The sequence below is a fragment of the Buceros rhinoceros genome, unplaced genomic scaffold (genome assembly GCF_000710305.1).
Source record: "Buceros rhinoceros silvestris isolate BGI_N320 unplaced genomic scaffold, ASM71030v1 scaffold1030, whole genome shotgun sequence".
Lineage (NCBI taxonomy): Eukaryota > Metazoa > Chordata > Aves > Bucerotiformes > Bucerotidae > Buceros > Buceros rhinoceros.
Window position 1 is genome coordinate 1 of NW_010388782.1, and position 13,693 is coordinate 13,693.

At 41.1% G+C, this 13,693-nt stretch overlaps 1 protein-coding gene across 1 annotated transcript in view; it reads right to left on the minus strand.

Annotated features, from left to right (window-relative positions):
* Positions 1-11,579: 11,579 nt before the first annotated feature.
* The window catches only part of LOC104489051 (phospholipase D4-like), an 11,171-nt gene continuing 9,057 nt past the window's right edge, over positions 11,580-13,693 (minus strand). Inside the window, exons 9-10 of the mRNA XM_010131169.1 lie at positions 13,116-13,212; positions 11,580-11,788 (exon numbers count right to left, since the gene is read on the minus strand). Coding sequence (XP_010129471.1) covers positions 11,580-11,788; positions 13,116-13,212 — 306 coding nt within the window. The remainder of the gene's footprint in view (positions 11,789-13,115; positions 13,213-13,693) is intronic.

Here is a 13,693-nt window from a genome sequence, read left to right on the forward strand (position 1 = left end):
AAGTGACGGTGCCCTCGGGAAGCGCCGAAGTCGAGGTGACCCTGCCCGCGGCTAAGATCCAATTACCATCTTCTGAAGTCATCCTAGATTCCTCCTCTGGAAAAGAGGATGAGCTGGGTAAAGCTAAAAGTTCACTATTTAGAATTCCTAAGGTTTCTCTTTCTAAAGCTCCTAAACCTCAGGCACAGAGTAAATCTGAATGTAATATTTCTATGTCAGAAGATATTTCTTACCCCATCACTGATGAAACCCCTATTGTTCTTCCTGGCACTGTTGGATCTAAGGTTTTTCCTGACAGGAAGGGAGATAGTGGCTCAAAAAATACTAAATTCAGAATTCCTAGCTTGGGATTCTCCAAAGTTGATATTGGTTCTTCTAAAATTGAACATGATTCCCCATTACCAAAAGGCGATATTACTCTTACTAAATATCTAACTAATCTAGGAGAATCTGAATCAAAAATACCATCTCTTGCTGATGAGAATCTTTCAGTAACTGATTTTGAAATTTTAAATGAAGATGGTTCCCTGGAGCAAGGAAATCTGAAGCCAGGAGTGAAAACATCAGCTGCTGAAATATCTGTGTGTGACACAGAGGTTACAGTTAAAATTCCCAAATTCCAAAAACCAAAATTTGGAATTTCTTGGTCTAAAGGAAAACCATCAGAAAGTGATGTTGGGTCCAAACTGGAATCTGAAATTTCCAAAGGGAGGGTAACATCTGATATGACTGATACTGATAATGAAAAAACAACTCTGAGCTCTGATGCTGAATTAGGTGTTAGGGTGCACAAGCCTTCAACTGAAGTTGTTCTGGATGCTCCAACACTGGATGTAAGTCTGCCATCAATGGAAGCTACCATGCCAAAATTAGAAGGGGAAACCCATGGCCCAGATTTAGAGTGCAAAGCACAAGAAGAACTAATTTCAGGAGAGAAGGACACCGAGGAGAAAGAAAACAAATTTAAAGCATCAAAATTCAAGCTGCCTTCATTTAGTTGGTCGCCCAAGAAAGATGCTATTACTCCTTCTGAAGCTGAAGAACATGTGGAAGAACCCATTTTGTCCACTTTATCTGGAGATACAGAATCTGAATCAACATTTTCTACCCCTGAGAACCAATACCTTCATGTGGAATGTGATACGTCAACAGAAAAAGGTGGTGAAAAGGGCAGAAGCAAGAAGTCCCAATTTATCATGCCAAAGATCTCATTCCCTAAAACGAAGGGTCAAAAAGCCCAGGTCTCTCTGCCTATACTGGAAACTGATGTCTGTGTACCAAAACAAGAAAAAGAAGGTGTTTCAATACAGAAATCTGAGAAAGGGGGTGGTAGAGAAAGAGCAGGAATAGGCGTAAAAATGCCAAAAGTTACTGTCCCAACTTCGGAATTTTCCAAACCAGAAGCTCCCAAACTAGAGATGGATATTAGCACACCTACAGATGACCTGACATTGAAATCAGCTGCTGCCAGTGCCAGTGTCTCCACCTCAGATACTAAGACGATAACTAAAGGCTCCTTTGAAGTGACAAGTGTTGGAAGAACATCAAGTGAACGTGCTGTGGGTGATGCAGAAATAAAAATTGAGGGACCTGAAGGGAAAACAAAAATGTCCAAATTCCAAATGCCAAAGTTTGGAATTACACATTCTGAAGGGAAAGGGTCAGAAAAGGAGATCAGCCAATCCAAATCAGAAGTCAAAGTTCCCTATCTAAAAGCAATGGTAGAAATAGCTGACATTGCTGTTGAGGCACCGAATTTGGAGGTGGAATGTGGTACAGGAACAGAAACTCACAGCCCTACAGTCAAAATGACCAAAGCAGACAGTAAGTCATCAGAAGCTGATGTTCACCTCCCATCAGCTGACATTTCTATTCCAGAACCAGACAGTGATATTCAGGATTCAGATGTAGCACTAAAAATCAAAGGGGGAAGAAGGCAAGATGGAGATGGAGAAGAGAAAGAAGGACATTTCAAAATGCCAAAATTCAAACTTCCATCCTTCAGTTGGTCACCCAAGAAGGAAGTAAGTGTTAAAGTGGATTCTGGAGCAAATTTGGAAGATCATAAATCTGCTGTAATGTCAAGCAGAACAGACACAGAAGTGAGAGGAACTGCAATCGATGATCAAGGTACTGGGCCAGCCACTGATGTGGAAAAATCTGCAGGAAAAGTTGAACAAAAAAGTCCGGTTAAAAAGCCTCAATTTGTCATGCCCAAAATTTCACTCTCCAAGATCAAGGTTCCCAAAGCTCAGAGTCATTCACCAAAAGCTGAAGCTGATGTTACTATTTCTAAAACTGAAAGAGAGGGTGATGATTCTATACAGATACCTGATATAGAAAGAAGTCATTCTGAAAGGACACATGAAGGGACACAAATAAGCATAAAACTGGCTGATGTTAAGATCCCCTCACTGGAGTTTTCCAAAACAGAAACTGAAGCCTCCCAAACCGAAATGGGCATCAGCTCAGCAAAGACTGATGCTGCTCTGCCCCCCTCAGAGGGGAGTTTTCAACAGGTTATCCTAAAATCAAGTTCTGCCGATGAAGACACTATTCAAAAAACGGATATTAACTTCCACAAAGTAGAAGCTTCAACTGAACTGAAGAGCCCTGACATAACAGAAAGATCATCAGCTGTGGATGGAAGAAAGATGAAATTGGAAGGTCCTGAAGGAAAGATTAAAATGCCCAAATTCCAGAAGCCAAAGTTTGGAATCTCCCTAACAAAAGGGAAGGGCCCAGAGACAGAGATCAGTCCTCCAAAAATAGAAGGTGAGCTACCCCAGCCAAAAATGACAAACGAAATTGCTGACATTGCCATGGGAGTTCCAGAACTTCCATCTGGTATGTCAGATCCTGGAGAAGAGGTTTGTAAGATAAAAACACCCCAAGTCCTGACAGCTGGCATTGAAGCTCCGAAGGTAGATACAAGCTCCCGGTCAGTTTCTAAAGCAATGACAGAGGGAGCTATTGAGAGCCTCGAGGAGAAAGAAATCAAATTAAAAGAACATGAAATAAAACCTGAAGAAGTTCAGACTGAAGAACATCAGGGATGGTTTAAAAGGCCAAAATTCAGAATACCTGCATTTGGCAGGACATCCTTAAAGGAAAAAAAAGGTGATGCTGATATTGAAGGAAGTATGGAAAAAGCTCAGGCAGGCATTCCCTCTGCCAAAGCACAAACTGAAACACATATTCCTGAAAATACCTTACCACAGGCAGTCACTGAAACTACTACTGGAAAAGAAGGGATTCCAAAATCAGGAGATTCTGTGAAGAGTTCTGATATTAGCTTGTCAAAGTTGGAAGGTGATATTTCATTATCCACAGAAAGAACAGATAGTAGAATGAATATTCCAAAACCTGAAACTTATGCAGACATAGTTAAGTGTGGTGCTGAAAGACAAGAAGTTCATACTTCAGAATTCACAGTGTCTTCAGCAGAACTGTCTAAATCATCCTTAAGCGCCTCAGAAATTGACAAAGACAACAGCTTAACAAATAGGTTTCCTACGTGTACTCTGACTCTTCAAGAACATAAAGTCAAATCACAGGATACAGAAATCCCACAGGTAGAAAGTTCCACTAAAACAGAGACTTCAGGAGTAGGAGGTAAACCATCATCAGCTGAAATTACTCTGGAAACAACACAGGAGAAAATAGATGTCAGTCTTCCAAAGGAAGAGCTAAATATTCTAAATCAAGAGGCAGTAATTAAAAAAGGAAAGATAAAGGGTGAGATGAAAATTATAGGAAAAGATAGTGAAGGAAGCCAGTTCAAAAGAACTACCCGTGAATGGTCTACAACAAAGGGATCAGAAGATGGTGCTTATGTTACAGCTAAGCTGGAAGATCTAAAGGTAGAAGTTCCAGCAGTGACGACGGATGTTAAAATTGCTAGAGTAGATCCTGAAACGAAATTTCAAGTGGAAAGTGTTGAAAAGGACATGTCTGCAGGGGTGGAAGTGCAAGTAGAAGATAGAGCAGAAACAAGTAAAATTAAAACATACAAGTTTAAGATTCCAGACTTGGGGGTGTTGCCTTCAGAAGTGAAGGGTTTTGAAGATGATACCGATTTGCTGAAGTCAGAAGGTGATTCACTATCTAAAACTGAAATAGGCACAGCAGAAATGCAGTTTCAAAAATCAGAAGGATCTATTGGCATGAAAAGTCCAGCTCTAGACCATACGGAAGCATCTGCCAGAGTAACAGTCGAAAGAGTGGACAAATCACAAGGTGGCCCAGAAGTCAATATAAAAATTCCCAAACTAAAAATACCAAGATTCTCTTTCAAGGCTCTCCCAACTGAAGCTGATGTTTTAGTGTCAAAAGTGGTAACAGATCCAAAGGGATCTAGTAGTGACATTGAAATAGTGCAACTGCAAGCAAGCTCTGCTCTCCCTGAAGAAACACCAGAGGCTCTAGCGGGTGGTGTTCAAAAAGCAAAAAGCAAAATTCTAACAGTGATTGAACCTGACATTAAAACAGCACAGGTGACTACTACCATAGAGTCCTCCCTTTCACATGCAGGGCAAGACATTCATTGGTCATATGTAGAGGGCCAAGAAGTGAGTGAGAAAGTAGAACCTGAACATGTTGCTATTGAAAGGTGTGAGATTTACACTACTGAAATACTGAAAGAATCAGAGATTCTCTCCTCAGAAGTCAAAACAGCTACTTTGGGATTCTCATTGCTCAAGGCGAAGTTGCCTGAATCACACAGCAACTTAGACGTGCTAGTCCAGCAGCCATCTTCGACAGAAGGCGTATCACTGAGCAAACCTAAAGGTGCTGATGAAAGCTTCGAAGTAGCAGCACAGAGCACTGACAGTGCTGACGAATCACATGGTGAGACTAAAGAATCTAGTGGAGAAGGAAGCTTGCCAAAGTTAAAAACATTTGCTGTTGAAGTAAAGCCTTCCAGTAAACTAGAAGAGAGTCTGCGTGATAAGTCACCAGAGGGAATAACTCGCGATCCTCTCTTTAAAGACGAGAACGTAGCTGAGGCACTAGAAGACGAAGAAAAAGATATAACCAATGAAAAAGAAAAGACTGATAGTAAAAGATCTCCTGGAAGATTCAAATTTTGGCTTCCAAGTATTGGTTTTTCATCTTCTGGTGATGAAACAAGCACAGATTTAAAAACAGAAGTAAAAAAATCCATTCCAGAAGATGTGAAACCTGTTGACACATCAGATGATTCTTCTAAGCAAACTGAAAAAACTGGGTGGTTTAGATTTCCCAGGCTTGGTTTCACATCTCCTTCCAAAAAGGCTAAGACTGTTGACAAAGCGGAGATGGGTCACAAAGAGGGAGAAATCTCAGATGAAGATAGCCCATCAGATAAACCTGAAGTATTTTTTGATGCTCAGGAAAGCTTATCACCTAAAGAAACAACAGAGGGTGGAAAAGTTGAAACTGATGAGGCCTCTTCTAATGTTCCAGTTACTCGAACTATTGTGACATCTTCAGCAAGAACTGAACTAATCTTGTTGGAGGAAGAAAAGGATTGTCCATCTAATATTCCTGGAGATACAAGCAAATGAAGATCGACTTTCCTCAACCCTCAATGAAAATAAAATAATCTACATGTATAGAAAATAATATTTTCTTAATTTTCTAGCAACTGAAAATTAAGCAAAAGCTGATACTCATGAAAACAGTCAAACAGAATTTATCACGTTTAAATTTTCAAGTACATGGATGTGCTGTACTGTGCACTAATAAAAATACTGATTTCTTCAAATCTGCCCTAAAGGTAACAATCACTACAGGTACATAGGAGCCCATAGATTTAGCGAAGTTGGAAAGATACCTGAACCATGAAAGTAAACTGCTGAACAGCAGATAGACTTGTTGAATGGGATTTTCAAAACCACACAAATTATGTCTAGGTTACAGGTGATTTCCAGAATGGAGTATAAACTAGTACTATGAGAACTATACTCACCTGTTCAGAGTTTGGGCCTTTCTGACCTACTTTTGTTTTTCTTACTAAAATACTTTTCTTTATTTCAGCTAAGGTGATATGTATATTCCACAAACATTTTAAAATGCCAAATAAACCCAAAATACTAGTGTAGAGAGACTAATGCTTTACCTCTTCCTCTCTTCTCATTTTTTGATTATTGTGGTGGGTCACATTTAGCCTTAAAAGATTTTTTTAAAAAACAACAGAATAAATTCAAGACCAAAACCCATACAACTAACTCACATTTTTAAGATACCAAAATAAAACATGCTGGCGAATAATTATTAAAATGTGGATAAATAAATTTTAATGTATATATTTACTGGATAGTTAAATGCACAGAATGATCCGCCACACTGGTGGAATTGCTTCAAAGATTTTCTGAGAAAGGAGGTGTATATAATTATTTGCTTCTCTGTTTATATTAATGCTTCTCTCAAGAGCATAACGAAAGCAAGAGTGCATATGTGACAGCCTTCTCATGTATCAATAAAACACTGTCTGTATTGTTAATCCACAATAAACCCCCCATATGAATAATAACTCCAGTGCAAGAGTTATTGATAGTGCTGTTAATATTTTCTTGATTCTGAAAATTCCAGCTGAAATTTGCAAAAGGTTTGAGTATACCCCACTCTCTGCTGAAGTGGTTGCTTAATGACAGCGCGGTTTCTCAGTACGGTGGTAATGGAGACTTTTCACTCATTACAATCCCGAGTTTTACAGATTTGCATGTGGAGACATGCTTCGTTACAGTAATTTTCTCATCCTGTATTTTGTTTCTCCATATTCTTCTACTCAGTACAGGGAAAGCAGACACAGCAACACATTTAGAAACTGGGTTGTAAAGGAAGTGTACTTGGTTGTCTAACCATCTGTAGCTTGAGATGTGCTTAATTTCTCTATCTTTGTGGTAGTCCCTAAATATTCTAAAGAGGACTGCTGGCAGTTTTTCTAAAGAGAACTCTAATGATCTCTGAAGAGGCTGTTCACATAAGTGTAAAGCATGTATCATTTATTTGGATCACACAGCATTTGCTTGAAGTTTCCCTAAGTATAAAAGTCATTGGGCAATAGACTCACAATGACGCATCAGATGGCAACAGCATATACCAGGACTGAGGAAAGCGTTGTGATCGAGTCAGAAAAACTGAGTCCAGAAAAAGGTACTGTATGTAGTAAGGGACATCCCTTCCTAACAGCAGCTCACATCTGCCCGCAAAGCAGCCTTCACATAAAACATTTCTCAGATAGCGTCCGTTTACTTAAGCCCACAAGCAGGAATCCACACAGACAACACCGAATGTAGGAGCCTATGCAACCAAAGGTGACAGAATCAAGTCAATTAAGATTGAACTCTGTGACAGCAATGACTGCAGAGCAAAAATTGCTGTGATGTTTTTAAAAGATGAATTATATAGTTAAGGGAGGAGCAGCAGAGAAAATAAAGAGCAATAAAATCTTCCTCCACATAGGCTGCTGTCAGCTTTGGGAAAGGTGAAGAATAGCAAGAAACCAACCGGGTTAGCAAGGTATTACCCAAGTGTCTGTCCGCAGGCAGAGCTAAGAACAGAGCTCAAAAGGGTGCAAGGAGCACAGACATAAACCTACAGAACATGGACATTTGTCAGCTGGCTGACTGTGACCCCACGTGCACACTTAGTTAGAGACGCTCTCTTAACTGAGGAAGGATTCCTTGATTACTGCTACTTAATTTTTAAGACCTCAAAAAGTGGGCTGTTCAGCTAAACATCTACGTACAGTCTCCAAGCAAACGAACCTACAACTGCGATATGACATGTGAAAGAAGGTATAAATGCAATAAAAAGAAAGACACTCCCACCCTGGTAATTTCTTGCATTGTTAAGACATGAACACATTTCTATTTTGTTGTTAAATTTGAAACAGGACCTTTCATATATCCCAAAGGCAAGACAGCCAAAATTAATCCTGAATGATGTAATACATATGAAGAAAATAGCATAGCAAAGCAAGCATAGAATAGAGCAGAATAGAATAGAATAGAATAAAGTATTTCAGTAGCAAGGACGCCATCCCTAGCTGATTCTCTGGAACCATCATCCAGTCCAACTGCCTGACCACTTCAGGGCTGACCAAAAGTTAAAACGTATTTTTAAGGACATTGTTCAAACGCCTCCTAAACACCAACAGGCTTGGTGCACTGACAACCTCTCAAGAAGCCTGTTCCAGTGTTTGACCACCTTCTCAGTAAAGAAATGCCTCCTAATATCAAGTCTGAACCTTCCCTAACGCAGCTTTGAACCATTCCCACACATCCTATCTCTGGATACCAGGAAGAAGAGGTCAAGCAGCTCCCTCTCCACTTCTCCTCAGGAAGCTGCAGAGAGCAGAGGTTCATAAGTCAGTGCCCATGACAGGAGAGTCTATCTTCCAGGGATTATGGAGATATTTATGACAGCCAAAAAAGTAAATGTACATTGATAGAGCATAAATGGTAGATGAAAAGTTGTCTCAGTATCTGGATGAAAGCAACAAAGCTACGATCTATTTGCAACAACTGGGCAAGAAAAAATCCCGGGTAATGAGGGGAAAAAATTGAAAACAGAGTAACACTAAACTTTTGGAACAAGCTGGTGTCTAGTATGTGAAGCCTGGGACTCTGTAGTCCTGTCAGAACTCATAAACCATCAAGGTTCTGTCTTGCTGTCCTCTGCATTGCTGTCAGCAGTGCTGTAGCTGCAAGGCGCTGCAGCAAACCAAGCACCTTCAGAAAGAGGACTGCTGGGAGAGCCACGCAGCAGCTCTGCATGAAAACCTCTCAGGTAAAATAGGGCCAGTTCATTTCAGTTGTACTTCATCGTAACACAGGTACGTGGGATGAGCTGATCAGGGGAGTGTATCAATGCTCAAGATCCAGACCAGCAACTTTTTCTAGACATGAATAAACCAATACTAAAAAAAACCCCAAACCTGAACTGCCTGTAGCCAAACTAGAAAATCCATTCAAGAATAATAGACAGATGCTAATGAATACTAGTGGAGGCCTCAGTTTACATTTGGTACGGTCCATAACTTGAAGAAATCACAACCTAAATGAAAGAGAAAAGCAACAAGTAGGTGGATAAGGACTATTATTAACCTGCTTCATAAATGGAAAAGTACTAGGAGACTCAAGGCCTGGTTATAATTTACACCATGTCCTACCTTTGTAATAGAGAACAAGTAAATTAGAATCAAGCTATGAAAGGACCTACAAAGTTTCACAAGAAAACAGGGAAATAAACTCAAGTTCCTCTTAGATCCAGTACATTGTCTTAATCATAAACCCCATTTCAGATACAGAGGAAAGCCAACATACATGATTCCAGTAAATAAAATAAAAAGAGCACTCTCGTAAGCATTAATTTTTCATGTTTATAAGCTGAACCTTACCCCACAGCAGCCCTATATTACCAGAAGACAAGACTCCCAGCTTGCGCCAAAACTCTGTCCCGCTGAACAACTCCCCCAGCGCTGCCAGCTTGGAGCTCGCCAGCGGAGGAGGTTTTCCTCCTGCTGCAGCAACACCCGCCAAGAGCAGTGAAAACGCAGCCTCGAGTGCCATCTAGAGGAGCGCACTCCCCTGCGGAAAACAGGCTTTGGGGTTACTTTACCCAACTTCTCGAAAAGATTTTCAAACGGAACCACCATTCACATGTGCTCATTGCACTGCAAAAACTCTGTCCGACGTCGTTCTTGAATGCAAGGATTAACAGAGCCCATGGTGGGATATATTTGTTAGCCCAGGATAATAAACCCAGGAAATGGAGGTCGTGCAAACCAGCTGGGGAGTTTCTTCTTCGCCAGAAATTTTAATTAGTAAATGGAAATCTCAAAATTTTAAGCAGCCTCTAGAAAGGCAATAGGCGAGGAGAGCAGTAAAAGCAGCTGCACCTTCCTCAATATGTTTGCACATGTGTGAATACTTACAATATTTCAGTGTTATCAGAATGTAACTACATGTTTTTAAAATCTGTCTTAGTAACAACAAGCAGCGCTGATTTGTAATGATGAGTAAAACAATACAAAGAATCTTGGCAGTGTCTGGAAGAGATAGCTAAGGAGCAGCCTGGAAACCAAAGAATGGAAAATTGGTTGGGAAGATCTCCAAAAGACCTCGTAGGGACGGGGCCTTATTTGTACGGGGATTTCTGTGTATTCACAAAGATACAATGAGTCCACACGCAGACAACCACAGCAGGTCCCTTTGTCATTCTCTGCACAGGTCAGGGATTAAAAAGCACCAAAACTCTTCCTCTGGAGCATTGGGAAGGTTGCACCGTGATGGGGAAGCCCGTACTCCCACTACCCAGTGCTATGTCTGCAGTGAGACAGCCTCAGAATCAAACCACAACTGGATGAGCGCTGCCCAGACAGGAGTTAAACCACAAGCTGCCACGTGCTTTTTGGGGCTGGAGAGGTCTGCTGCACTTCCACAGCTCAGAGACAGGGTGCCAGGACGGGGGGTTTGCCTGCCCCTTCTCTGGAGCCATGCTCTGGGCTTTCTCCTTGGGCTCTCTCACTTCTGCTGTACAACAGTCTCAAAACAAATGTTCGCTTTGTGATGCCAATTCCAGTGTCAGGCAAAGGTGCCCAGCCCTGGTGAGGTTCATGGAGCCCCAGACCAGAGTCACTCACCCCGCTCCACAGCTGGAGCACTGTCCTGCTTTCCTTTCCTGTCACTCCTGAGAGTCCTCCAAGGGCAGAGGTGCTGCACGGTGATGGATACGGACATAAGGAACCAAGTGGCTCAGGTTTATGGTCCCTCTGTGATTGCAGCAGAAAAGACAGCCCAGCGACACAACAGTGGTGAGGGCCAGCACCAGGACAGCCGTAAAGGAGCAAGGAGGCCCTCCAAGCACCGTCCACAGAGCAGGCGGAATGCTTTTGCCACACCAGCCCTCATGCAGCAGCTTCGCCCCCCTCTTCCCATCCTATCTGCTGCATGAGGCCAACATAGATACCCAAACATCCCCAGACTCTCAGGGGACCAGGGCAGCTGAGCAGGAAACTGGCCCCAAGATTTAAATCCCAGGCATTTAACTCTGGATAGTAGCCTCAACACTTAAATACAGGTCTTCCCTTGTACCTCTAATTCCTAAATGCTTTTAAAAATCTGTCCTCATCGTGGTGGATGATTACTTACACAGCTCGAATCTTAAAGAGGTCAGGAGTTTATTAAAAAATACACTTAAACACAGGTAAGCCAACACTGTTAACACAACATTAAGGTTGAAATATACAGCTTTGTAAGACAGAACAGCCCAGCAGAAATGATCTGCATCTCTGATAGATTAAGACCTGGTTGTATCTTCCATGTTTGCTTTAATATCAGACAGCTTGTCATATAACACTGTATGCATGTCATTAACTCTGGGATGAGGTAAGCACACAAAAAAAGAAAATGTCTCACACTGACTAATGGTTTTGAAGATAGAGTCAACTTCTTGCATCGTCAAATAATGTGGACACCATGTGGAAGGGATCTCTGACAAAGACATAGAGAAGAAAGCTCCTTGCTTTTCATGGAGAACAGATTCAAATATACTTTTTGTTTCTATTTCAAATGTGTATTTAACTCACTTCAGAGTCTGTCTCTCCAGTTACAGTCGTTCTGTCCCTGCACGTTTTCCAGATCCACTGCGTATTTGGAATTCCAGTCTCGCTCAAAAAGGTTTTTTAATTGTTCCTGGATAGGCAGTTGCCTTCTTTGCAGGTTGGTTGAATTCTGTTTGATAATTAGTCCAACGCCAGCTGTACTAGTGAAGTAATCCTCTGACCAATTGGAAGTCCCTATGCAATGGAAAAGTAGCTAATTAGAAAACATTCATTTCCCAGTGTTCTGTTTGATCTCCGTACTTGTTAAGGCCAAGTTGCCTGGCTTTGCTAATTTGCTGCGCAACTGCAAATCTCATTAGGACCAATGGAGCAGCAAAAATCAGCTCACATCTTTCTTATTCCAGACCTCATATTTCAGAAAGTCAGTATTAACTACAACCCTGAAGCTTCATAACCTTCCAATTCCTTACAGCCTGTGGCAGAAATGCAGAAATCTACTCATTATAAACATGGAAATAGAGTGCAACATTTGGGTAAACCAATGTTTGATATGGGATTCTGTGTTTAAAGGAAAAAAAAGTCCTTAATGGAGTTAATTCTTTTTACTTGTTAAAGGAAAACAAAAGGAGAAACTGGACCCTTGATCGACAAATCCTCGGGAACTATTCTGAGCTCAGCATACAACACCCACTTCTAAATTAGGCAAAGCTGGGAATCCAGCCATAGACATTGCCTCTGGCTCTCTCCAAAGCTACTAGCATTCAGAAAATTAAACACGGAGAAAAAGATTACTCTTTTTATCACTTAGCACTTCTCCTGGTATTTGCCTTAGCTGGAAAAACCTACTGTCAATTCCAGAAGATGCTTAGGTATGAAAACAAATTATTTGCGTATCTGTCTTCAAAAGACAACTCAGTAAGAAACCAGGTCTGTTCAAGGCAGTTGGAGCTGCAAGTCCTCAGCCGGAAGACCGGGCTATTTGCTGGTTTGCGTTGCTGGGAGGATGAGCTGACTGAAATGGCAGAGCCCTTCCACATTCCCTATCTTGAGAAATCCTAGTAGAAGATTGAGAAGCAAACACCATCCTGACTTTCAGGAGCTGAGCAGCAATTGACATTACTGTTTTCTCATTTCCTTTCCTAGAGTTCTGTTCACCAAACAGTGCGTGGAATTAGCTCCTCCCAGCAATTTCTTTTTATTAAAGCACGATAATGTTACATAGCAGAGCATTAGCTGTCTTTGCATCTTTCTGAGCACAGTCTGTTTAATGCCTGCTGTGCTTGTCACAGGCTCTGCACTCAGACTTGTCACGCTCTGTTCTTAGTGGTTCACAATCAGATGAAATAGTCTCTTACTGAACTTGACCTACATTATTTTCTCCCCTTCAGATCTCTACTTCTTTACCCAGGACAGACATTCTGATAAAGCCGTATGCTTTGATATGTTTATCTGCTTTACATGGCAAAATGAAGTCTTTTTTGATATTGCAACACATCCCGTCTCAGTGTCAGTCCTATAGATCTGAAGATACTTCGAGTGTTTGGAATAATGGAATACATACCAATGTAGGCTACTTTATCAGTGACCATATATTTGTTGTGATTCACTCTCCCATGAGGAACATTTGTGTGATTCAGAACTGGAACAATGAAGAGTTTCTGGAGGGAGAGAAATTAAAAACATAAATAGAGTTAGGAACAGACAGAATAATTGGACAATGCGGATTTTCTGTGTTTTCAAAGACTAGAATAGTACAGAAAGAAGAAAGTATTCCACACATTGCTATTAAATGTACCGTAAAAGAGGTTTTACTCTTATCCAAGAAAACTAACAGATAGTACTTCCACTATACATAAAATTGGATAAGCAATTGAGATCAGATAAGGATAATGTTTGCTTCACAATGTTCCATTAGTGGCACCGCTATTATCATTACAGGGCAGACAATTAAATGCCGTTTTAGGCAGCTGTTTAATAGATCTGCACTTGCCACTGATTGTTGCTCTTATTTTGTGCTAGAACGGGCTGAACACAGACACGAGAGGTACTGTAGGCGACAATAATGCCTAACTTTTTGTGCTAACTCTTACTACAATCTACATTTCTGTTCATTTTCTCTTTTCAGCCCCCCCCTCCTCC